At 43.7% G+C, this 23,895-nt stretch overlaps 3 protein-coding genes across 3 annotated transcripts; all 3 read right to left on the bottom strand.

The window, feature by feature from the left end:
• Positions 1–644: 644 nt before the first annotated feature.
• On the bottom strand, positions 645–9,210 carry LOC142886839 (hexokinase HKDC1-like). Its single transcript, XM_076024072.1, has 22 exons — positions 8,838–9,210; positions 7,905–8,067; positions 7,217–7,371; positions 6,980–7,102; positions 6,806–6,901; positions 6,587–6,686; positions 6,031–6,214; positions 5,774–5,929; positions 5,075–5,308; positions 4,819–4,960; positions 4,566–4,722; positions 4,259–4,407; positions 4,037–4,156; positions 3,748–3,843; positions 3,364–3,463; positions 2,998–3,110; positions 2,738–2,904; positions 2,488–2,643; positions 2,297–2,384; positions 1,204–1,349; positions 854–1,004; positions 645–821 (listed from the first exon to the last, which is right to left on the bottom strand). Exons 1-21 carry the CDS (start codon positions 8,898–8,900, stop codon positions 857–859), a joined length of 2,856 nt encoding a protein of 951 aa, XP_075880187.1. The 5' UTR covers positions 8,901–9,210; the 3' UTR covers positions 645–821; positions 854–856.
• A 134-nt stretch (positions 9,211–9,344) lies between these two features.
• On the bottom strand, positions 9,345–14,956 carry supv3l1 (SUV3-like helicase). The gene is made up of 16 exons (XM_076024095.1): positions 14,499–14,956; positions 14,230–14,307; positions 13,969–14,076; positions 13,760–13,874; positions 13,492–13,660; positions 12,779–12,890; positions 12,527–12,604; positions 12,286–12,377; positions 12,017–12,197; positions 11,832–11,925; positions 11,629–11,748; positions 11,443–11,542; positions 11,197–11,277; positions 10,906–11,082; positions 10,376–10,524; positions 9,345–10,192 (listed from the first exon to the last, which is right to left on the bottom strand). The coding sequence occupies exons 1-16, from the start codon at positions 14,776–14,778 to the stop codon at positions 9,796–9,798; spliced, it is 2,331 nt and encodes a 776-aa protein (XP_075880210.1). The 5' UTR covers positions 14,779–14,956; the 3' UTR covers positions 9,345–9,795.
• Positions 14,957–15,546: 590 nt separating this feature from the next.
• Positions 15,547–22,402, bottom strand: vps26a (VPS26, retromer complex component A). Its single transcript, XM_076024059.1, has 9 exons — positions 22,276–22,402; positions 20,707–20,856; positions 20,265–20,340; positions 19,806–19,962; positions 18,787–18,951; positions 18,566–18,672; positions 18,362–18,463; positions 18,167–18,276; positions 15,547–17,845 (listed from the first exon to the last, which is right to left on the bottom strand). The coding sequence occupies exons 1-9, from the start codon at positions 22,276–22,278 to the stop codon at positions 17,729–17,731; spliced, it is 987 nt and encodes a 328-aa protein (XP_075880174.1). The 5' UTR covers positions 22,279–22,402; the 3' UTR covers positions 15,547–17,728.
• Between the last annotated feature and the right edge of the window lie 1,493 nt (positions 22,403–23,895).

Below are 23,895 nucleotides of genomic sequence, written 5' to 3'. Positions count from 1 at the left end.
TTTCTTGAGCTTTGGCACTGCCAACACGCTTCTATTTTGTGCTCTCGACTGCTGTCAACTAGTCCTCATCTTCAACATCATGTAACCCGTTCTAATTGGATTAGCATAAGAACACAGATCATTTCAGTCGTTTCAGTCCTGGCGGAGCAAAATACAAGTCTGACTTGATAGTTTGATATAATGAACCTATTTTTTGATTAACAGGACAGATAAAATGTGACCAAAAAAATTAGAAACATTCAATCAGTATGTTGCCTTTTCATTGTTGCACCCACGTCGTTTCTTTCCTTGTGTTATGTCAGGGTGTCACACGCAGACAAAGTCAGAGGTGACCGGGCAGGGATCCAGTAAGACAGATAAAGTAGGCAGACAGAGTGACCAAAATGGCATGACAGTAGAGAACAAGGGCACACAGTGAGCTCACAAAGGAGGAACAGAGTGCTTTCAGTTTGTGGTCAGTGCATTCCAAACGTCCTCCAGGCCTTCATCAATACTGAGCTCACCCGAAGACACACTCTCTCTCTCTCTCTCTCTCTCTCTCTCACACACACACACACACACACACACACGTTTTATTTCCTTTGTCTATTCTGATTAGGTGAAACAGTATTTTGTCCACTTCGAATAATATAAGAATAGCAGTCTTATGCACTATCAAACAATTTTAATATATCGATTTCAAATACAGTGGAATAACAAAGAAAGGGTTTGAGTGAAAGCAGGAGTGTTAATTTATCCTTCAGCCCTGAATCCATGTTGCATGTGTGACACCGGGGACGTGCGGATCTCTCAGCTGTCCAACAGAGCTCTTTGAAGTCTGATATTTTTTTTAAATTGCAGGGGAAACAAATGAACTTTATGTAAACCATGGTTTATCCTGTTTCTTTTTAGCCACAGCCGTGATGAGGGCAGCACCCTTCCCGCTGCCCTCCTCTGATGGCAGGAAGGTCACGCTGCACTGAGGAGCCATTGCTTGTGTTGTCTCCTGGAGGACTTGAGCAAAACTGCACAAAAGAACCAAAAGATGTTAAAAAAAAAAACATAGTAGTACAATAACTTCAAGAATAAAACAAAACTAAAATGAGAAAAAATGAAGCAACTTCTTGGTTAAATCCAGGTCACCGAACAACAGATAAGAAAAGTAAAATAAAATAATTCTGGAAAAGTGAATGAATACAGTACACAAAAAAGCAAATAGCTTACTGAGGATGTAGTTTATAGAGGCCCCCGTCCACCCCCACAGTGATGTTCAGGTGGTCCAGTCTTCTGTTCTCCCGGATCTTATCCACCACAGCCGCCAACCCCGCCCCACACAACTGAGCAGCGCGTTGGGACACAACGCCGCACACCTGTATGACAATGGAAACCATTATCACCATTGCAACACTGAGCAGACTGATGGTTTGCCAAGCGAGAAAATAGGTCGCCTCTGAAAACGGAGATCTCAAAGCTCCATAAAAGGTTGCGAAAGGGAATTTACAGGGAGCTGTTTCAACATTTTATACTTCTAACCTCTCTGTGGCCCTGTGAAGAGGGCAGTCAGAGCCTCAGAGCTTTGCCTTCGGAAAAAAAAGACTAATTTTGGATATGTGTTCACATGTTTTAAATGTGACGAAATACAGAATTCAATTGCCATATGCTAGTGCTGCAAACAATGACCTGATATTCAAGTTTTTTAAGCCCTGACTGACAGATTGTTAAAAGAAAGAACATTCTAAAGCTCATCGCTGTTTGTCCTCTATCTCAGGATTTGAATCCCGAGGGACAAATGGGGAGTGAGCTCCCCGAAGGAGTGGTATGAGCACTCATGGCTGTGAAGTCATACCGGGGGCGGCCCAGACCAACCATGCCTAGATTGATAATAACTAAGTCATGGTTCCAATGTAATGACTTTGATCTATGCTAATGAAATAAAGAGACAAATGTGTTTCCGAACGAACAATACACCGCTCCTGATCATTGAACATTTCAGACTGGACTTCACCACAAAGCCGCTATGGTCGAGTTGCAGTGTTGAATCTTGTGCAGAAAGTGAGTCACTTTGGGTGCTTATGTAAGTGTAAATGGAAGTGTGAGTGTGAGCATGTGAGAAACTGGTGGACTAGTAATACGCAGTGATTCCCCCCCTCTCAAATAGCACTAGTTAGCTGAATTAAGCTACCTTAAAAATCTGTCTGAGATATAAGAACCAATGAGAAAGTAGCACTAGTTAAGATTTCATTGATTCAATTTTCTTGTGTCAACATTGGTCATTCATGGAGCCCCACAAAGATGCGATTGGAACACTGCTCTCTACCTCCTTGACTATGACGCTGTCGTCACAGGAGCTGTCGAGTCCCAGCTGCTGAAGGACACATCGGACCTGCAGCAGGGCCAGACGGTCACTAGAGGGAGACATTTTCAGACATATTATTTGAGCGCAGCCACATATTTACTGTCCTGCAGATGAACTGTTTCGAGGGAAACATGCGTAGACCTGGCATTTACCTCTCAATTTTTGACAGATATTCAGTTTGGAATAGTCCAGGTGTTTTCAGGGCGTCGGTGAAATGTCCCTTGAACAGCAGACCTCCTCTGGTCAGGACTAGCAACACGTGCCGGACGATTTCTCCGAGGTACATTCCACTGGTCAGCTTTTCAAACCTGCACAAGCAAGCAAGCAATTCGTTAGGCGCACACACACACACACACACACACACACACACACACACACACACACACACACACACACAGACACCTTTGCTTTCCAGGGTTGAGTGAGGTCTGGTCCACCACTGTGTCATAAGGTGTGATGATGTTATCCAGAGAGCCATCATCGCCCAGGCCCCCCCACTCCGTGTTTACACACATTTTTGACATCTCGGTCTCCAACTTCAAGCATTCATCTTCAGTCCCATCATCTCCCTTTTAAGAAAAACCAACTGATGCATGAATAAAAAAAAGTCACTTCCCTTTAAGTCACAACACGTGGCTGACATGCCAACACGCCTCAGTTACCCTGTCCTCCTGGCCCTCAGGTGTCATCTCTTCACCTGCTGCTTTCTCAATATCGTCTTTGTATTTCTCAATGTTCTTCAGTTCCTCCATGTAACACACATTAGTCCCAGTTCCTGAGAGACAAAATGAAAGAACATGTTTTTTTTATAACAATAAAATAAACAATATATTTGCATAGAAATATATTAATATAAAGAGTTGTACCAACATCATCCTGTGGTCAGCTTAAGAGATACCAACAGGTGAGGGCTAAAACTATAAAATAAGCCTTTAAACTATGTTACGGAACAAACGCTGAAGAGAAAGAGCCTCGAGTCAAAGCTGTAACGGGACATTTCAAAAAGCAAACCCCAAAGGTTTACGTACCAGCAATCAGTCCAATCTCACACAGAGGGTCTTCTGAAGCACAGTCCATCATGGTGCCAACTGTGTCATTGACAACTGCAACTATCTCCATATCAAACTCCTACAGGTGGAATATAATGAACATAATCTTATTGCATAACTGGGTATCTCCTTATATTCATGTGCACACACACGTACACACATGCGCACATATAAAACACATGTTTTCATCATGCAATGATTTCACACAGTCAGACTGACTTCAGTGTCTGTTTGCTGATATTTTACTTTCACCACTGGCGGTCAATCTCGTTTTTCTGATGCCCCATTTGACCTCACATCTCTCTTATACCAGCTGTGGCATGGGGTCGAATATTGAATACAAGTCAATGTGTTGTGACTTACATTCCGTCTCTCTACAGCCTCATTCAGCAAGCTAACAACATCATGACCTTCACAGTTGGAGACTTTGAAGCCTTTAGTCCAGTTGAGCAGTGTTCCCTACAAGACAAATTACATCTGTTTTGCAATATTTATCATCATCATCATCATCATCATCATCATCATCATCATCATCATCATCATCATCATTTCATGTACGATCACTGGTCTGAAATGTCAGTAAACCAGTCAACAAGTGTTTGACTGTTTGTTTGTTTGTTTTTAACTGCGATGATTCACTATTGACACTCACAGTGTTAATTGCTGTCTGCTCACAAGGGAAGGAGAAGGTGAACCCTGCTGGCAGTTTGGCATTTTTCATTCCCATGTAGTCCAGGAAGTCACTTATGCACTGCGCTAAATAATCAAACAACTGGACACACACAGAAAAAGTTATTTAACATTTTATATTTCTTTTATATGTATAGTGGATGTGCTTCTTGGTCTCTTTAAGGCTTTGCTGATAAAGTCTTACCTCATCCCCACTCCCCTGCATTATGTCCGGAGGTAATGTGTAGAGCTTGTGGTTAAGTCGCGAGTTTGGATTTGAACCCTTTTTAAAATCCACCAGCAATGCCCTGAAGTTTGTCCCTCCCAGATCCAGGGAAAGATACTTTCCATGTTCTGGCGAAGCACAAAAAGTAAGTATGCTCATGGAAATGCATTTTTGTTGTTGTTGTCATTATATCAACCAGGCTTTCAAAAAAAATGCACGAAGAGAGAGTGAATTTTAAGCAACTCAATTCTGAGAAAGAAATTGGTTGAATAAATGACTGTCTGACCTGTGCCATCGGGTTTGCCGCACACAAAGGAAGGCAGCATCTTGATAGTAGAAGGGCCTGTAGCCTTTAGCCCCGCCTCCAGCCCAGCCCTCATCCTGGCTTTGACCTGCATCAGCTGCTCCTGACTCAGCCTGAAGGGCAAGAGTGTCTCGTCCACCTGCAAGACAGGTGAGACATTATCAGGTGCAAGGTCACGAATGGAAAGCAGGTTTGTGGAGAGTGCTCGTAGTTCAGAGCCACACTGCGTCCTGACCTGTTGCCTTCGTGAGGCCAAGCGTTGGGCGACCGCCGTGACCAGAGCAGCTCCTTTGCTGCTGCCGCTGTCTGAGAGGCAGAACCTGACTTCACATTCCGGGATCAGCCGGCCCAAGACCTTCCGGAGGCGTTTGGAATACCTGAAGTGGGGACAGTGTCGTGTTCAATTTCCTCTGGCCTTTTTTTGCAGCAGCCAAAAAAAAAAAGAGTCTTTAACCCCGTGCAGCGTCCATACGACAGCCACGACGTCTTACTGCGGATGCGTCTTGTACACGGTCCCGTCCACGCCCACCGTGATCTTCAGCTCCTTCAGCTTACGGTTGGTTTTGATTCGAGTCAAGATCGCCGACAGACCGGCAGCCACCAGGTTAGACGACCTGAAGGACACTATGGTGCTGACGTGTTGAACAGCCACACAGTCCTCGTCCGACGGGCTCAAACCCAGCCAAGTTAGAATGTCTTTGGTTTTTTCCAGACCAGTTTTGTACCTCAAAATGAAAAGGCGAGGATTTTATGAGAGAATGTGGACATGAATGTGTGGAATCTGGGAACTCTGTAATCTATGTACATGAACATATTTTAAAAGTTCATAGTAGGTTTACATTTAAATATACAGTACATATGTACTTATATATATATATATATATATATATATATATATATATATACATATGTATCTGCATATACAGTATATATACATGTATATGTACAGTATATGTAGGCTTTTTTAATTGCACAACAGTCTATATGTAGCACATTTTCTTTACAGTACAATTTTGTCTTTTATATCTTTTATTATTATTTTTTTTTGTACTGCATACATCACTTGCTTTGGCAATGTCATCGTATGTTTGCTATGCAAATAAAAGCTTGAATTGAAATTGAATTGGGATGAGTGCTAGCGGTACACGGAGATGGTGCTCACCAGCCAGAGGCAGCCGGAGCTGACTTACTTCTGCATTTCTGCCACGTGTTCAGAGGTCACGCTTCCCTTGGTCCTCAGGGAGTTGGACACGTTGCCGTCGAACAGCAGCCCGAGCTTAGCCATCTTCAACACGACCAGTCTCACCAACTCCCCCTGGTACATCCCACTGATCATCTTCTCGAAGCTGCACGAAACACACAGAAGTGGTACAACAGGGTTGGAAGTCGCTCAACTGAGTATCATCATGGCGTGTTTGGCTTCAGCGCACGCTCGGCCTTCCTTTACATGTGTTTTCCCTGGTTGTTGGAGGCGGCGTCAATGTCTCGGTCAAACTCAGTGATGTAATTGTCCAGGGCGCCGTCGTCGCCGAAGGCCGCCCACTCCGTGTTCACGCACATGCGGCCCTCGTCTCCCTCGACCAGGTCGATGTGACGCAGCTCCTCCATGTAGCAGGCGTTGGTGCCAGTGCCTGCACACAGAGGCGCCATGAGAGTTGTCCTGTGTGTTTGCAGCACACTGGTTTCACCAGAATCTTTTAACATTGACACATCAAAACTTAAGGGACAGCTTGGATATTTTAATTGGAGATTCGTCCATATTTCTGGGCTTTCTGGGATCCACCTGTCAGTCATTAATGATTCCTGTTTGTCAATACGGTGTCAAGAAGTGAAAAAGAGGTTTCACCAGAAATCCCCAATACTGTCTTGAGGCTTTAGTTGGCGGCTAAAGCCGAAGAACTTGACTGTTGTCCAGACAATTTGATTTGCATGGTAACACAAACAGTAACTTTGGCTGATCTAGTTGCACAAATCGGATGTTATCTCCACTGAGGTGGACTCACCAACGATGAGTCCTACTTCACATCGCTGGTCATCAAAACCACAGGTCATCATGGTGGCCACAGAGTCGTTGACCATAGCCATCACTTCCACGTCCATACCCTGCAGTTCCAGAGTGACAGTGAGCGTCTCGGACTTTGCATTTCAGCGACGGCACAAGAGTTTCCAACCAAAGTATGAGAAAAAAAAAGAAGTTCAGCACTAGGTGGTGTTCACTGTACCTCAGTTCGCTCGATAGATTCTTTGAGAGTTTGGACCACATCTTTGCCCAGAAGGCCTCGGGCACGGAAATTCTTACTCCAGTCTAACAATATTGCCTGTGGAAACAGGAACACAGTCATCAGTGGAATAGACAGAGTGGTTCTGATAGACGACTAGATGCAGAGGCTAAATACCTTATCCAAGGCTGAGTGCTCACACGGGAAGGAGAAAGTGAAGGCCAGGGGCTGTTTATTCCCCTGATGGATGTTCTCCTCAACCAGGAAGTCCTTCAGGGACTCTGACACATGATCAAATAGCTGCAGATGAAGAGGGAAGCAGGCAGACGGAGCACAGCTTAGAATGTGTCCATTGTCCCTCAACAATATGGAGCCCCCTCGTTCCTCTGCTTCATCGACTGCACGTCTTCCTACCTCTGTTCCTTTCCCACGTAGCAGCTCATTGGGTATGGGATAGGTTTTCTCTTTCATCTGGACTCCCCTCTTAATTCCCTCATCTTCTCTCACTTTTACTTGAAGAACCTTAAACTTGGAGCCTCCAAGGTCCAAGGCCAGAAACTCCCCTTTCTCTGCAAAGGTTTTTTATTTATTTATTTATTTATTTATTTAGAGAGACACAAAATCACAAATCAATATAAAACATTCAGTATTCTTAAAGGTAAAATCTATTTTCAGATTTTTTTTTTCATCTTGGACTTCAGTGGAGCGGTTGTCCCCAATTTGTTAAAAAAAAAAAAAAAAAAAAAGCTCCTTCTCCTGCCTTCTGCAAAAATGTTCAGTTTTGTCTTCCTGCCATAACTGAAGCTTTGTTGGACCTTCCACATATTTAAAAGTGAATACAAACAATATCCTCACAGAGGGATCTTAAGGTGGAACACCTGACTTGACATTGAACCTGGGAGTGGTATCAATGACCTTGTGACATCACAAAGGGCTGATTTGTAGAACTGCGTGTGCTAAAACGCACATTTGGCAAAGTAGAACAGTCAAAGGGAGTTGCAAGGTGGTATTTTCTTCTTTCTGGGAGAGTGCTGCCAGACTAGAGACACATGATCGTCCGAAAATGGGACCTTTAAAATAAAATGAGTTGTGAGTGAGTCACCTGTTCCGTCAGGCGTGGAGCGAACGTGCGTCGGCAGCATCTTCACAGACGCAGTCACGTTGCTGTCTGACGAAAGACCCTTTTTCATTTCAGCCTCAAAACGTGCCGCGATGGCTTTCAGCTGGTCGTCATGGAGACGCATGGCGTGGAGGAACCTGTCCACCTAATTATGACAAAAAGTGAGAGGGGACCTTATCAGTTCGGCTAAAAAAAATAAATAAGCAACGATGATCACCAGCAAGTAGGGACAGGGGACGAGAGTTCTGCTGCTAATGTGTACAGATCTGTGCTCTCTGCAGAACCTGAATATTTAAAAAGCGTGTGAGAAGAACGCCGATTAAAGATTGGATTCATCAGCTTTTTAACTATTGCTGCAGTAAGTGTAGGTTTCAATGGGGGGCGTCGTCTTGTCGACTCCGCGTACAGTCGTGGTTCTCATTGAGGCGGCAGTGATTCGCCACCGGCGATTTAGTGATATCGAATCAGCAGAAAGATGTTAATCATTGTTTAAAGGACAGTCATAGTTAACGCTGTAATCTAAAACTGCTCTGGCTGGACTGGCCCAATTCTAAACCCGGCGTATATTTATTTAAAAATATATAAAAAAATAAATAAAATAAATAAAAAATAAACTTTGCAAAACATTAGTTTGAAGTGTTTCATTTGTGCAATAAGTAATCCACACACACACACACACACACACACACACACACACACACACACTACTGTATATGAGACAAGTGTAAACAGGCTGCATTAAATCCCATCAACTGTGAACACCTCCCATATTGTTTTTTTTGTGTAATAATTCTTGTCCGTCTTACTGCACCAAGTCAGTGTCAGAGGACGTGTTAATGTTTGTTTATTGAACGCCACAAGTACTGAGACTGGTGCACACGTTTGATTCAAGCTGCATGTGCCATGTGAACGTACCTTCTTGGTGGGGTTCTCCTGGAGTTTAGTGAAGAAAAAGGAAAAGAGATGAACAGCAAACATGTTGACGTTGGAGGCTCACTCTCAAAGCACCACTGTCAAAATTCACCGTCTTTCCATTATTTGACGAAACGTCAAATGCAAGTTAGTTGTTAACGTTAAATATATTTCGCGTTAACATATTGCAAAAAAAAAAAAAAAAGTTCATCGTTGGCTTATGACAACACCCTCGTTCAGCTTCTCCAGTCCTGCTTCTGTGCTTTTCTCAGGGTCCACTGAGCAGACACCAGCCTTCAGCTCAATTCAATGATTAACCTGAGGCCACACCCTTTATCATGTTGTTTTCTCCTGTTATAGAGACAGGGCAGCTGCCCTACTTTAGTGTCCTGCCACAGATCATTACACAAATGCTGCAGACACTGAAGAAATGAATGAGTGCATGATTGGGCAATTCCAGCAGTCTGAAGAGCTCAGAGCAACGGTAAAACACAACTGAGACATTGAGGATTTGACGTTGAGGCTTAAAACTATTTTAATTGACTGATGTCATCACATTAAATAGTCTCAGATCTCATGCGCGCGCGCGCACACACACACACACACACACACACACACACACACACACACACACACACACACACACACACACACACACACACACACACACACACACACACACACACACACACACACACACACAACTCTGAGAACATCATGATTACAATGTTTCTAAGTGCTTTCTTTGCACTGATACCAAGTTTAGGGAGAGTCAGGCGACAATGGAGGAACTGTTTGTCCTCACCTGATCATGAGAAATGGCCTTTCAAGGCCTTTTTTTTTTTTTTTTTTTTTACTTTCACTGAAAGCTTGTATTGGTCATAATGTGCACAGATCATTGGATGTTATCAAAAGTCCCAGGTGTTGCTGTCACACAAGCGAACAACGTCCATTTCCTCCTTCATTTCTTCTTCTTCTTTCGTTTTCCTTTCTTATGATTGCTATCATCTGGAAGGTCTGTGTTCAGTGTGCTCTGACTGGCGGCTCCCTGCTTTTGGTCTTTGGACCATTCCCTCTGCAGCTGTCGGAGCAAGTCCGGAGTCAGCAGCCCGTCCCTCACGAGGCGTCCTGCCAGAGAGCTGTTCATCCCTTCATCTGAACTCCTCTGTAGCCTCGGAACTCGGCTGCCGTTGGCTTGTTGTCTGCCGACGTGCGTCTGCAAGGTGTTGGCGACGGCCGGGTCGTTGGCTCGGATGAGACGCGTGATGTTCCGGACTCCCTGTTGGATGGTTTGATCGAGGTCCTGCTGGATCTCTCGGACCAGCGACGTGTCTGGAAACATGTCCATGAAGCGGTAGCTACAGAAACGACAGACAAGAGCAACTTTAGCCATGAGGCGCTGAAGGCTCTTAGAGAAGCAGAATGATGAAGGAAAGCTGTGCTGCTGTCATTATGGCGCCTTTTCCCCCCTCCTGTATACAACCTAAACATCGTTCCATCAACCAACACCTAGACCAACAGTTGGGAGAAGATAATGATACCTTAACCAGAGGTAAAGATCTAACACGTCGTGGACGGCTTCCAAGTGAACCAGGTCCTTGATGTTTTTGGGCTCGGCCAAAGGCCAGCTGACGTGGCGACACACCCAGTCAAACGTCAGGGGTTCGTCCCGGCTGAACTGGCGGGCAAACTGAGAGCAGAGCCAGAGGCAAAACACTGAAACTCAGCTGTGACGTTCAAAGTGTTGGAAATAATTAGCAGCATCTTAGTACAATTGTAACATGTTATTGTTGTTTTATCATAAGCGTCCCTTAGTGGTGCCTATAAAAACTTCAGATACCACTCCCAGTACAAAGTTCAGTATCACACAATGTAGTTCTAGTACAAGACAATCGTATCATTTTAATACAATCTCATCTAGTCACATTTTTGCATGTTGAAATAAAGTGTTGGATTATGCATTAAATTGAGTCGTTGTTTGTTTTGTTTTTTTGTTTTTTTTTAAAATACAGTCATCACTCTTATAATCAGATTTTCTTCACCTCATGTCCTTTCCTCATGCTGCACTCACCTTCAGGAAAGAGGTGCAAACAAATGCCTGTTTCTTATTGATGGGAGCCGTGCAGAACACGTAGCGGGACCTCAGGTTGAGCGGGATGTGCTGGATCATGTCAGCCAGAAACTTGAAGTCGTCGATGTTGCAGACAAAGTACATGCCGTCCACTTGAGACAGGCTGACGAATATGTCCTGTGGCAAAGAGACGTTTTTTTTTTTTGACACAATTAAAAATAATTAATTTTCTTGAAATGTCTTATGTCTTGCCGTAAATGACAAATGCAGATATAAGTAACTAATACTTACAACAAGGTTTGACAGCGTTGCGTCAGGTAGGTGATAGGCAAACATCTCAATCTGCTCTGCAGTTGGATGCAGGCCTGCAGTCTGGGATACAGGGGAAAGAAACAGAATACAGGTAAACTGGCGAAGGGTCATAAGTGCAGTATAGTTTCAAAATAATAGTTAATGCACTAAAGTGACAGTCAAGTGTAATTTGTAATCTGGATGTTTTTCTTATGGTTTAGGACAGCGTCTTTGTGTACAATTCACCTCAATAGGATCTACAGTGTGGCTGAGTATTTCCTTCAGAACGGGCAGGTCGTCTCTGTGCATGGTGGTAACTTCTCCCTCTTTGAACTTGGAGGAGAACCTGGGTGAGGGGACACAGAGGACTGAGTTAAAACATCAGCCAACATGGGTGAACTGTTTCTGAGGAGAGCAGGAAAGAAGCCGCACCTCCCGGCACGGCCTGCTATCTGCAGAGCCTGTGACGTGCTGATGGTCTCCATGTGTTTCTCCCCTTTGTCATTAATGGTGGGCTTTATGAGACTGTTGAAGATGATTCTCTTTATACTCCTGGGGCACAGAAAAGGAACAGAATTAGAGGGACGAATGGCACCTATTGGGAAAGGTACCACAGTGTGCAGGGCAACACTTACAGGTTAAGACCCATTCCAATAGCGTCGGTAGCGACCAGTATATTGCAGGGGTCATCGGGGTCATTAAACTTCTTGGCCTGCGACAGCTTGGTGCCTGTTCATCACACAGTAACTGTAAGATTTGTCTCCATTTCGACGCTGAGGGAGAGCAAACGTGCAGATTCTTCATGGATGCGTGCACTCACCGGGGGGTAAGCTGCCGTAGATCACGGCACACTCCAGTCCTCTGGCCTCGATCTGCCTGCTGATGGAGTAGATGTCGTTCTTGCTGAAGCACACGATGCAGTCCCCTGGCCTGAGGTTGTCCAACGACTCCACAGCTTGGTCCAGGATAGCGAAGGGAGTCAACCGCTGGTAGGTGTGGACCTGCCACAAGAGAGCAGAAGAGGCTGTGATATCTCGAGAGCCAGACAACAGTCGTCTGATCCTGCTGTGCAACCGGTCAGAGCCTCACCTCCATCTCCTCTCCGGTGGTGTACATCAGCTCTCTGATGAAGTCGATTGCTGCTGGTTCTCCGCAAATGTGGATCTCCTCAGCACACAGACCTGCTCACAGGGAGAGACACACAAAAGGAGACCGCATGAATGAGAGTGAGGGGGGGTCGTTTCATATTTCATTGGATTGATTTCTTTCATGAGGCGACAGAATTCTGAAGAGTGTGGAAAGTTGTCTGTCCTCCAATGTGTTTACAGACCCAGCAGTGCTCTGGTCCAGGCCCAGCCTCTGGAGGGGTCACGGATCATCTGAATTTCATCAATGACAGCCACCTCATCTAGACAAACACACAGGAAATTGCCCCTCTAATCAGCGCACGAAACACTGTTCAGCAAGAGAGACGCTTTCTTCATGGAGCACGAAACAGTCATATGGCAATATTGATCATCTTGCCATATGTAGAATCTTACTAAACAGAGAAGCTTGACGTGTAGAGATTGTGTTTGCTTACAGGGTGTGTTGACACTGCACATTTCAATGGTGCAGGATACATGACTGGCTGCCCGGCCCTCTGGGTCCATGAAGGTCCTCTCCTCTCCAGTCACCAAGTCACATGTCACACCCTGTGAACGCGCACAAACAAAAACAGATCCCTCAGTGTCTCAGGCAAGAGAAGTCTTTATCTCTTCCTTGCATTTCTGATTGTTGACTTTGCAAAGTTCACATCAAAACACAAAATTTAGATTCCCTAAAAAAATTCAAAGGCAACTGGAAAGAGTCTGAACAATGTCATTAACGTCACCTCACCGCTACTTGTAAACACAGATGATTGAAAAAGGATGTGACTGTAACTGGCTTTTTCCCCCTCCTCTCACTTGTTTAACTACTGGGCTCTAGGATGCGCTACAGAACCACTCAAACAAAATCATTGCATGCAATCAGCTTCATCCAAAAAGCCAATGACTGCCTTAATTGACACATGCAAAAACAATACTGTACTGTAACAATCTGCACAGCTTTATTTTGTCCATCTATCACCGTTTTGAAGTGTGATGATTTTTACCGATTCAAAGTGAATGCATGAGCCTGCGTGAAATAGTTTTTGCCTGCAAAATGCACTGATAGACAGCTTTTCAAATGCCATTATATTTGAAGTTGAGTGACAAAAATGCATTCTCATTTTTTTTGAGCAACAGATTTGAGAGGTAAAAACCCAATACGTACAGCAGTGTTGCTCTTCTCAAATATTTCATGGGCCAGGAGCTTCAGGGGACCACAGTAAACTCCAGACTTGGCCGCCAAGTAGCGCTGGATGGCGTGATAGGTTTTACCACTGTTGGTTGGACCAGCATGGAAAACCACCTTCCTCTGGATGGCACGGGCTTCAGGGTACCTGACCAAGCCACAAACTCCTAATCAATCACCAATTAAACAACACATTGAGTGCATCTCTCTGAAGAGCAGGAGTTGGATTGTGGAGCATTAAAGATACCAGTTGGCAGGTAGTCGGAGGTCGGAGATCTTCCTCAGATCATCCATGCAGTCCAGCATCGGGAAGATCTGCTTGGCATGGCGCATGAAGTACGGATAAAGGTCATCTATGTGACCTGCAATATGACAAGAATGAGGCTTTGACAAATCAATGTTACTTTATGCATAAATAAACACTCGGAGTTACTAAAAAAATACATATATAAAAACCTGCTCCATAGCAGACGTCGCTCAGAATGATGTGCAGATCAGCAGGGAGGGACGTCAGCTCCAGGACAAACTTCCTGAAGCTAATAAAGGCTTGGTGGAAAAGACGTGCTGGATACGAACAGAAAGAGACAGTGGTCGTGAGGACATTTACACAGACAGCTTATATTTCAATATATATAGTCCTTACAGATGAATTTCCATTTCAACGGGTAAAGCATTAAGTCTATTTTCTTTTTATTTTCTTTGCCAGTTTTCCCTCACCGTCTAGTCCATGGTCTGCTGCCAGCTTCTGCATCTCCTTCCTCTTATAAAACCGGTTCATAATCTTCAGCAGTTCGTCTAAAACAGAAAAACAAGGGAGGAGAGTGTGGGGGAAGGAGAGGGAGGGGGGATGGTTGACGTAACAGATCATTATTACATCATCTACTGCTGAGCAGAAGTCTTCCCAAAATATATATATATATATTTTTTTTACAACAACACCAGAGCAATAATTTTTACAGGTGATCTGTTCAGGTGGGTTCACTCACTTCTGTCGAGCGGTTTGCTCAGCTCTGCTCCCACACCTCCATCCAACGAGGAATCTATCTTCAGCGAGACGGGGACAAACAGGGAGGTGTCCGGGGGTTTGGGTGCGGAGTTATCAGATGAAAAATTCCTCAAGCAGATCCCAGAAGCAGCCTGCTGCTTTTTATGTACGGACACAACTCCACTCGACGCATGACTCCTGCCAGCACAGGTGCAGGCAGCCCGGGAGCTAATGTGGCGCTGAAGCCGAGAAAGCAACAGCGAACAGCGGGTTGCCGACATGGCTGCGAGTTGTTTATCCGGGGTGTTAGCGTCTCCGCAGGACGACAAACAGAACTAGCTCGGTTATCGCCTCGGCTCCATGTTGCTCTCCAGTTGAGATATTTAAATAACACACCACAAACTTCTTCAGAGGACGGTCAACACTACCTTCCTGCTAACACAACGTGTTTGAGGACCCGTTGCTCGGCAGGCGCTCACAAACATGCCTGTTCAAAATTGGAGCATTAAATTAATTGTTGCTTGCTCAGTCTTGTTGCTCGCAGTCAAAGTAGCAGTTTACTATTGGTTTAAAAATGTAACGATATCTTGTGTGATTTTTCATTTAAAGGTTGCATGATAACAGAAGGACATTGGAACAGGCCGGATTAGACAACCTACCAGGGATTTCGAAGTTATCTATTTGAAAAGTGGCAATCGACTCGTTTTTGAAATCCAAATTCCGCTGAGAATGCGCATCAACGCCAACAACCATAGAGTAAATGGAGTTAACATGGGACAGTGGAAGAAATACGTTAGATTCTTTAACAATAGGGAGAAGCAGCTATGTATTGTTTGGTTGAAGAAAAAAAAATGAATAAAAAGGTCAAAAAGCTCTTCAATGACAATCACACTCATCAAGGTGTTTTTTTTTTGTTGTTGTTTTGTTTTTTTAAATAAAAACATGAAGAAGTTAGTATTTTCACTGCAAGTATATATAGTCTCATCGTCTTCATTCTATTTGACAGTTTTTCAGACTCTTGAAAGAAGTGAGGCCTGGCAAAGAAAAAATATTTTGTATAAACTCTCTTTATTCATGAATCATTTTATCTTTATATCTGAGTTTGCTGTATATACATTTTTATCATACAAGCTCAGGACAATGGCATGATTGGACACCGTGTTTGATTGACATGCATCAGTGCAGGCAGGGCCTTCAAGTGCCACATCATTACCCAGGCATTTAACGCACACTCAAAAACCCAGCCTGTACAGTATTCAGAGAGACCAAAAGTCGGTAGAACAAAGTAACCGTTACTCGCAAATAAATTACAGTTCCAATTCGGAAAGAAAACGGGATTGCTGAGTCAAAACCTTGTGTGAAGTTAGTGAAGCATTCCTAAAACATGTAACAGAGTAACCTGTTCATAAAATAACCAAATCGGGAAAATCCGAACTTGGTGAAATCCAAGTAAAAACATAGTGATAAATAAATGCCTGCATATTTTCCATTGCAGATAGAGATCTTTGACATGAAGCTGTTAGTGAGCGACATCATAGTATCACATCTGAGTTCATGCCCCCTGTTGCCCAAAAACAGAACAGTATGTAAAAAGCGCAATTCTGACCACTGATCAGACTTTTGAGTAATTCAGCCTTTCAACTTAAGCGATGTTGCTGGTCAGCGTCTCACAGTCACAGTGTCACATTACTGAAATATACAGTGCATTAATGATTTCACCTCAAGAGCTTAAAGTTTGACAACATACGATGCTTATAAACAGCATTTTACCCCCGGGTGATTGACTAATGCTGTGAGGAAGAAAGAAAAAGAAAAGAAGAAATAACACATATTAAAGCAACAAATAAGGTCTGGTGTGAGGGTCACATGACCAGGTCCTGATTTATCACCTCAATCTATCAAGATTACAATTGAGCATATATGATGCTGGGCTTTTACATGTTTTGTACAAAAATGTTCTTTTCTTCCCAACAATAAAATAGATTTCAACTGAATTCATTATGTGGATCCGTAAAGAACAGAAACGTCACCTCTTCTAATTTGGGCAAACCAAGATGAAGCGTGAACACAGAGTTTACACACGTGAAACTGAAAGCACAGTTCAAGTCTATGGGGTTATTTGGATGTACTTCGAGACCCCATGGGTGAAGTGGCATTAAAAACACTTTCATGATAACTTGACTGCACAGTGGATATGAATGTGAAATAGATGTATGGTTCAGGTATGATTTTTTTTTCCACTTTATGAACCATAACTTTAAAGTTTAGCGTTCATTTTTAGACATTTTCCTCAAAGTTTGGACCAGACCTCTGACCTTTAATGTGCAAGATGGGTTTATAGATAGTTTGAAATAAACCTAAAAGTGAGGTTGAGGTCCTGTTCATATGTGATACAACAGCTTTTTAAGTGAGTATGTAGACTGAGAATAACTCGGGTGGCATTTGAAGAATAAATAAGGGCTTAATTCCATGCTTCACTTCTAAACACTTAGAAAGCAGCATCCAAGGAACCGTCTGTTGCTTTACATAAATAATTGATAAATGAGAAGACGGTGACATCAAGACTGCTTAAACTCAGTCTTTTTTCCAAACCAACACAGTGTGAATGCTGATCCATAGAATCCTCCCTTCCAGCTGATACCTGCACGTCTGCAAAACCCTAAATTGCTGACATGTGCGTGTGTCGCATGGAACAGGGCGAGGTTTCCAGAAAAAAAAAAGTCCAGGGTGACACTGTGTGGACATGCAACCAGGGCAATTGAAGAAGAGCAAGAATGATGTGTGCAGTTCTTGGTTTTCCTGCAGCATTACTCCGTGAGCAGACAGTGTGGCTTCACTTATCAGTCTCTGATATCAGAAGGTCAAACCAGCTGCTTCGACTTTTTCCTCGTTTGGTTTTGGTCAGATCAGGTCGTCTGACTCGCCGTTTAACATTCAGCCTACTTGGATGGTGTGCTGGACTGTCTGTACGCACTTGTTTCTCAGTGGTGAGGGGTGTGTGTGTGTGTGTGTGAGGGGTCGGGGGTCACGTCGAGCCACTGATGTCTGAATGTTGGGTGCTGGTCTGGGGTTACAGCAAAGCAGCCTTCACACATCTGGCTGTTCAGCAGTGAAGAGTTGATGTGCGAGTGTGTGTGTGTGTGTGTGTGTGTGTGTGTGTGTGTGTGTGTGTGTGTGTGTGTGTGTGTGTGTGAATGTGTGAATGTGTGTTCTCAGTTCATTGCAGCCACTTCACATCTCTGGATGCTCTGCGTCTGCCGGCTGGGTTCGGGGCTCGGGCGATTCGTAGCGCTGGTGGAAGTTTCTTTTCCTCATCTTTTCTGGAGCTTTTCGCCACAAGACGATTTCCTGCGAACAGATGTCAAAAATTATGTCAAATCTTTTTGGGACATCCTGTAAATCCAGTCCCTGGGGACAGGTGCGAAAATGCCTGCGCATGTAAATAGAATAGAATAGAATGGATGTACGTTACTGATCCCAAATTGGGAAACTACGCTGTTGCAGCACTAAAAACAATACAAATAATAAACTACACATAGAGTAATTACAAGAAACAGTCAAGTGAATCTATGTATAACAACCAAACGAGAACAGATGTGCAAAAGGCTGCGGTTGTGCAGAGGCTGGGATAAGCAAGGTGTTATAAACCACTAGTGCAATATTTAATACCTGTTGCTTAAAATATCTCCTGTCTTCTTCGTCCACCAGCACCAGATTGAGGAAGTAGCGTACAGAGAACTTCTTGTTGACGTCCCTCATGGTGGCTGTCAAGTCATATCCTAGCGGAGAAGCAGAAGATGATGAGTGAGGATGCGTGAGGATGCTCACGAGGATGCCAGAGGGTTGATGAAAGCGAGGAGTTACCAGCCAGGAACAGTCTGATGGGGATGGATTCTCCTTTGACCGGAGCTCCGTCCATGATCTCGTACTTGGCAACCGTTTCCGTTTCTGTTGTAGTGCTCGGACCTGAAGATCACAACATGACGGACACGTTTGTTAAAGACTGAATAATGATTGAGATGGAGAATTACAAGAACGGGTGTCGCGATCTGCTGGACGGAGCCGCACCTATGCCTGTTATCTCTTTCTTGATTAGCTGCAGTTCCATGTGTTGGATCTTGATTCGGACCAGCAGGAAGTAGATCTTCCCGACGATCACGTCTTTGAGGTGGTACCTCACAGAAACAAACATCAAGAGCAGCGGCTCAGTTCTCTTCTCTGCACAGCCCGGTGAGACTGAAGGAGCGACAAAGACCTTCGCAGGCGCGCTACAGCGAGGCCGCTCTTACTTGGACTTGTTATATTCAAACTCAATGTGCAGGCAGTCCTCGATCCCGACCTCCATCTTGATTGAGTTGTTGATGTCAGGGTAGGTGGCCAGCTGGTGGACGATGAGCTCGTACTCCTTCACCAAGTCGGACAGACGGCGAACTACTGTCACCCTTAGAAAATACCTGAAGAAGAGCAAACGACAAGTTTTCACAGTGAGCTGGAGGAAGCCGTTGGTTGAGTTTGCAGCAATTTATTTGTGTGAGGCAGCAATTTAAAATCACCCACCGGTGAAATTTATTTATCAGTCATCTCTGCTTTTTTTAATGTATTATCATTAGCGTTGTTTCTTTTTTCGGAAATCCAGCCTTCACCCTTAACCCCTAATTTACACAAAAAGCCTCTGTGGCTATTAAAGTCAGCCAACGCGTCAATCGCAGCAGGAAGAATCATTCAGGCAGGAAGTCAATGATGTGAAAACACGGTTGGTTTTCATCATAACATACAATGTGCTGGATTTTACTGTGAAACGTCCACTTGACGTTTCGGCTTCAACACCGTTTAGTTCGGCTGTCAAATAATAAAGCACATTTCACTTTAAATCTGAAACTACGGTGAACAAAATGCATATAGACTTTACATACCTGCATTTTGTGTGATACCAGCAGTTCCGTTTATTATTATTTTCTTATTTTTTTTACACATAGCGAGACACAGTTGGGACGGTCAAAAGAGTTTTGTTTCACTGTTGTTTTATTGTTATTGTTATTGTTATTATTATATGTTATTATGGATAATAGATGTACATCAAAGGGAAAAGTCTCAAGTCGACCACATTTGTGTTTTTCGAGCTCCTGTAACGCATTTTGTAAAAACAAGCCCCACCCCCCCTTTTCAGTGCATTGACAGCACCATTTAGATGGAATGTGGGCTTTAGTTGCTGCCCTTCTCTCACCCAAATCTTCAAATAGAAGCCATGTGATTAATACAAGAGCAGACCTTACATTCTTTGGTGGGCGGGACTAGAGCGGAACTATACCTTAGCCTGACATTGGCTCCAGCGTAGGACTCGTATGGCTTCTCCACCTGCATGAACTCAAAGTCATAGCTCCTGTTCTGGGTGAGCTCTCCGGGGAGCGCCAGCTCCTTCACCAGGTCCACAAACTCATGGGTGTTGCTCTTGTCAGAGAACAGCTCTGAAATGCAGCACAGCGCATCAAGCAAGTTCAATTCCAGTTTGGTCATCAGTCTCCTCTGACTGATGACGGTTCAGCCGGCACAGAGTCGGGCTGCACATGACAACCACATGCCCCGCTAAACCTTTTAGCCACTTGAGAATGCTAGCAGTTAACATGATTAGCATTGCCGACCGTCTGCACAGTTAATGCATTCGAATTTCTAATGTGCAACGGAGTGATTTGGAATACGACAATATACTCTACAAACACACATAACCAGTGGTTTCTACAATAGACACAACTAAGAAAGGGGCGCTCACCTATTTGTCCAACAAACTCGATGCGGATGCCCTGATGCTCCAGCCTCTTTCCTCCTTGCTTCACATTGAGATTGACCTTGAGTGTAAAAGAGTGATCAGAGATTTTATAAATGATGCTGATATGGAAATTACAAAAACCTGGTAGAATCCGTGGCATAAAAAGTGACTTTTATGGATAGGCGCTTAATTAATCTAATGTTGCTGTATTTTTTGGAATTCAAGTGCTACAGGTGTTAAATACAGGTCTATCATTTAAAATGCTTCACTTCTGTGAAGCCACTACTACTACAGATACCTAGACTTTGCACAAACATCAACAGTTCCTAGATTTCCCGGCGGAAAAAGGAAAATAGGCAGACGGAGCTCTAATTCAAAACCATGACGGGGCTTTTCATTCTAAACTGCAGCGTCACACTACGTAGTTAATGTTGACTCTACTCACCTTCCCAGACACAGACTCTCCGTCGTAGAACAGGTAGTGTTTCTCCACTTTTCCATCCTCTGTCTTCAGCTCGGCTGTCTTCCTGCTCTCTGCATCGTTCAGCACGACGTCTATCTCGCACACTGGCCCAAACAAACCACCTAAGAAACTCTGATAGAACAACAAACACAATTCATCACACACTGACAGGTCAGCTGATCTGCACAGGTTTATTTATTTATTTAAATAATCATAATAAAAGCAGTCTTCTCCATAAAGGAAAAGATGACATCACGTATGATTCAGAGGCAGCGAGCGAGGATGATGCCGTGTTGTCTCACAGTAAACAACCCGATCATTCAAATGTCACATGACTAATTAATTTAAGAGGTTAACGGATGGTATCAACCACAGTTTTAGTAGTAGATGAATAATAAGGGGTTTTAAACAGCTGGTGCCTAATTTGCTGGTTAGATAAGACACAAAGATTAGATACTAATGGCTAAACATACATCAGCAACTATCCAATCCAATGCAAAAATACATTCAAAAAGGTATTTAAGAATATCATGTTTTCAGATGCACTGTAACCAATAATATCTATTAGTAAGTACTGTAAAACAGTAAATATAAGGGAATTGAATAAAAAAAAATGAATGGTGCAAGTGCATTCATCCTTCAACAATCGTGTAGATATTTGGCCCATCCGTTTATAATTTTGAATCCGACTTGTAAAAGCACAGACACCTGCCAATCATGTCAAGAGCAAAACACCAAATAATCAGCCAACCAATTTGCTAATAGCTTCCAGTTTGACCTACAGGTTAAACTAGATAATGGTTGAATTTTACAAGACCTGATAACCACTTTTAAGTATTTTTTTCTCAGTGCTAATGTTTTCTCAGGCTCGCTGAGTGTGACCCACCTTTAGGAAGTCAATTTTAATCAGTAACGGTAACGGCACGCAATCACAACGAGCAAACACCTTATCTTGGGTTCACCAGCGACTGCTTCGTTTCTCACGTCTGCACAGTCACATTGTTTTCCACTGAGCAGGCACACAGTCACAGACAGTCACTCGATCATCGAGTTATCAGGCGCGAACAATTACTGTTTGGTTCATCTCATCCCATGAGAACTTGCATATTTAAAGCCATCTAGTACTGGAAGAGGCTCTAGCAGCTGCACGATGAGGCGAACGAATCAGTGACAGACTCAAATAGTCGTTATGACCGACAAGAAACAACTTCCGACGTATATAGCCGAGTAAATACTAGATCGGAGCTCTTGCATTCAACATATAACTGAATTAAAGGGTATATTTACAAAATGACAAGTTTTGCCAGTGTTGCCAAGTGTTGCCAGTGTTTTCATTTGCCGAATCTGTAGGGTCGGTGAGCAGCCAAACACCCGTGAAGGCAACAGACGGCCTCGCTGTGATGCTAACTGGAGCAGCCCAGCTAGCCTGCTTTTTTCCTGTCGGGTTCAAAATGTGTCGCTCACGGGTGTAGACCGAAGAGCTGCTCTTTCCTCCTTTGCTGCAGTAGGTTGCCACTTTTACAACTGCGCAAACGGCGTTCTCGCACTCACCATTTTGGCCGACTGGACAGTTGAAGCTAACCGTTAGCCTCGCTCCGACTAGCCGCCGCCGTGCCCGACACTCAACCAGGAGGGAGCAGCTACACCTCCCGTCATGTGACACGGATGCGAGGTTTTTTTTTTCTCCTTTCTTTTTCTTTTTTTTTTCCCTCACCCAGGGGGAAATGGGGATAGCCACGCCCCGAACTCGTTTGATTGGTCCCTGGCAACGTCTCTTCTTCTTTTAGGTCATCTTGCTGATTTGCCATCGCGAGCGCTACATGCGCCACCATCTTTCACGCGGTGAAAGTACATCATCTGGAACAGGAGTCACCAACCTCTTTAAACCCGAGAGCTACTTCGTGGGTTCTGGGTCATATGAAGGGCAACCAGCTTTCTGCACTCAACTGAAATAAACTTTCTCAGTTACGTTATTATTGTTAATAATGATACTGATCTGTGTAAAGACACTGATCATGTTAACGAGTTATTAATAATGATCAACAATGACGACACAAGGTTGAATAAAACTGAATTTTAGACCCAGCTCAACAACCTGCGGACCATTCATGTGGTCCTTGGGGGTGCAAACCCTGATCCCTGATCTAGAAGGATGATTAACACCTGCTGACACAAGCAACAAACTTGGGGGTGGGGTGGGGTGGGGTGGGGGGGGGGGGTTGCCAACTTAGTCATAATGTCCAAAAGTACTCTTTTGGAAGTTTGGATTGAACATACTATATACTGTATGTAGCCTGAGATATCTGGGGATATACATAATACGTTGCAGCTCAAAGCGCTTTACAGAGAGTAAGAGGAAAAAGTACAAATGATTGACTGACAAAGAAGAAATGAAAAGTAACAACAGCAAATAAATAAAAGCATTTAAAACTTCACTGTAAGAACGAAACACTTTCAAGACAGCGTGGCCATGAATAATATCACTAAATTTTAAAGTGAATTTTAGAGTGAATAAATGGGTCTTGAGCTGTGCTTGATGTTGTCCACAGGAGCTACATGTTGTTGTAAGAAAACTGTTGCCTCAAGTGCGCACAGCACGGATCATCAAGGTGATCATCCTTCAGCCACCAAAGGTGGCGCACTCGAGGTAGAAGTGAGAGACTCTGCACCGACCAATCTGATGAGTTCGGGTAAAGTTGGGGCGTGGTTATCTCTATTTCCTCCTAGGGAAAAAAATGATCTCGCGTCACGGATCATGTGCGTGTCGGTGGTGGGCGAGGACCCGATATTTTGTACTCCACACATCTTCAAGGTTTTTCCTCAGTCATCATTTTTTGTGGTTTAAACACCTGGTCCACAATTTTACTCAGCCGACTTTCGCCAAATTGCAATCACATCATATTTGTAAACAGTGTATGGTTGGCAAGTCCGGCTACGCTATTTAAACATCATTCTAATAATAATTAAAAAACAAAAAAAAACAAAAAAACAAAAACAAAAAACGATACAATTAATAATAGAAACAGAAGATGGCAAAATCAGGGGATGTGGATGTTTTTTCTTTGTGTTTGTTTGTTTGGCATGCTTTCACCAAAGCATGGTATGAGAATAAGCTGATTGCTGCACTCTAGTGGACAAACTTGTATCAACACAGTTATTATCCCTTGCATA

The sequence above is a fragment of the Nelusetta ayraudi genome, unplaced genomic scaffold (assembly GCF_046127955.1).
Source record: "Nelusetta ayraudi isolate G7.1 ecotype Tasmania unplaced genomic scaffold, CSIRO-AGI_Nayr_v1 ptg000002l, whole genome shotgun sequence".
Lineage (NCBI taxonomy): Eukaryota > Metazoa > Chordata > Actinopteri > Tetraodontiformes > Monacanthidae > Nelusetta > Nelusetta ayraudi.
The sequence above is the reverse complement of the archived record's forward strand: the minus strand, read 5'-3'. Positions and strand labels throughout refer to the sequence as shown.

What these genes read in the sequence shown, in the direction of transcription:
- LOC142886839 (XM_076024072.1), bottom strand. Translation starts at nt 8,900, where the DNA reads ATGTTTGCTGTTCATCTCTTTTCCTTTTTCTTCACTAAACTCCAGGAG. An exon ending in AGCACTCAGCCTTGGATAAG is followed by an intron (nt 6,902 to 6,979) that starts GTATTTAGCCTC and finishes CTGTTTCCACAG; the next exon opens with GCAATATTGTTAGACTGGAG. An exon ending in AGGCTGTAGAGAGACGGAAT is followed by an intron (nt 3,464 to 3,747) that starts GTAAGTCACAAC and finishes TTCCACCTGTAG; the next exon opens with GAGTTTGATATGGAGATAGT.
- supv3l1 (XM_076024095.1), bottom strand. Translation starts at nt 14,778, where the DNA reads ATGTCGGCAACCCGCTGTTCGCTGTTGCTTTCTCGGCTTCAGCGCCAC. An exon ending in TTGAGAAGAGCAACACTGCT is followed by an intron (nt 12,891 to 13,491) that starts GTACGTATTGGG and finishes GCGCGTTCACAG; the next exon opens with GGTGTGACATGTGACTTGGT. An exon ending in GATCTTTACCTCTGGTTAAG is followed by an intron (nt 10,193 to 10,375) that starts GTATCATTATCT and finishes TCGTTTCTGTAG; the next exon opens with CTACCGCTTCATGGACATGT.
- vps26a (XM_076024059.1), bottom strand. An exon ending in GAAAGAGATAACAGGCATAG is followed by an intron (nt 18,464 to 18,565) that starts GTGCGGCTCCGT and finishes TGTGATCTTCAG; the next exon opens with GTCCGAGCACTACAACAGAA. An exon ending in GGAGATATTTTAAGCAACAG is followed by an intron (nt 17,846 to 18,166) that starts GTATTAAATATT and finishes ATCTGTTCGCAG; the next exon opens with GAAATCGTCTTGTGGCGAAA.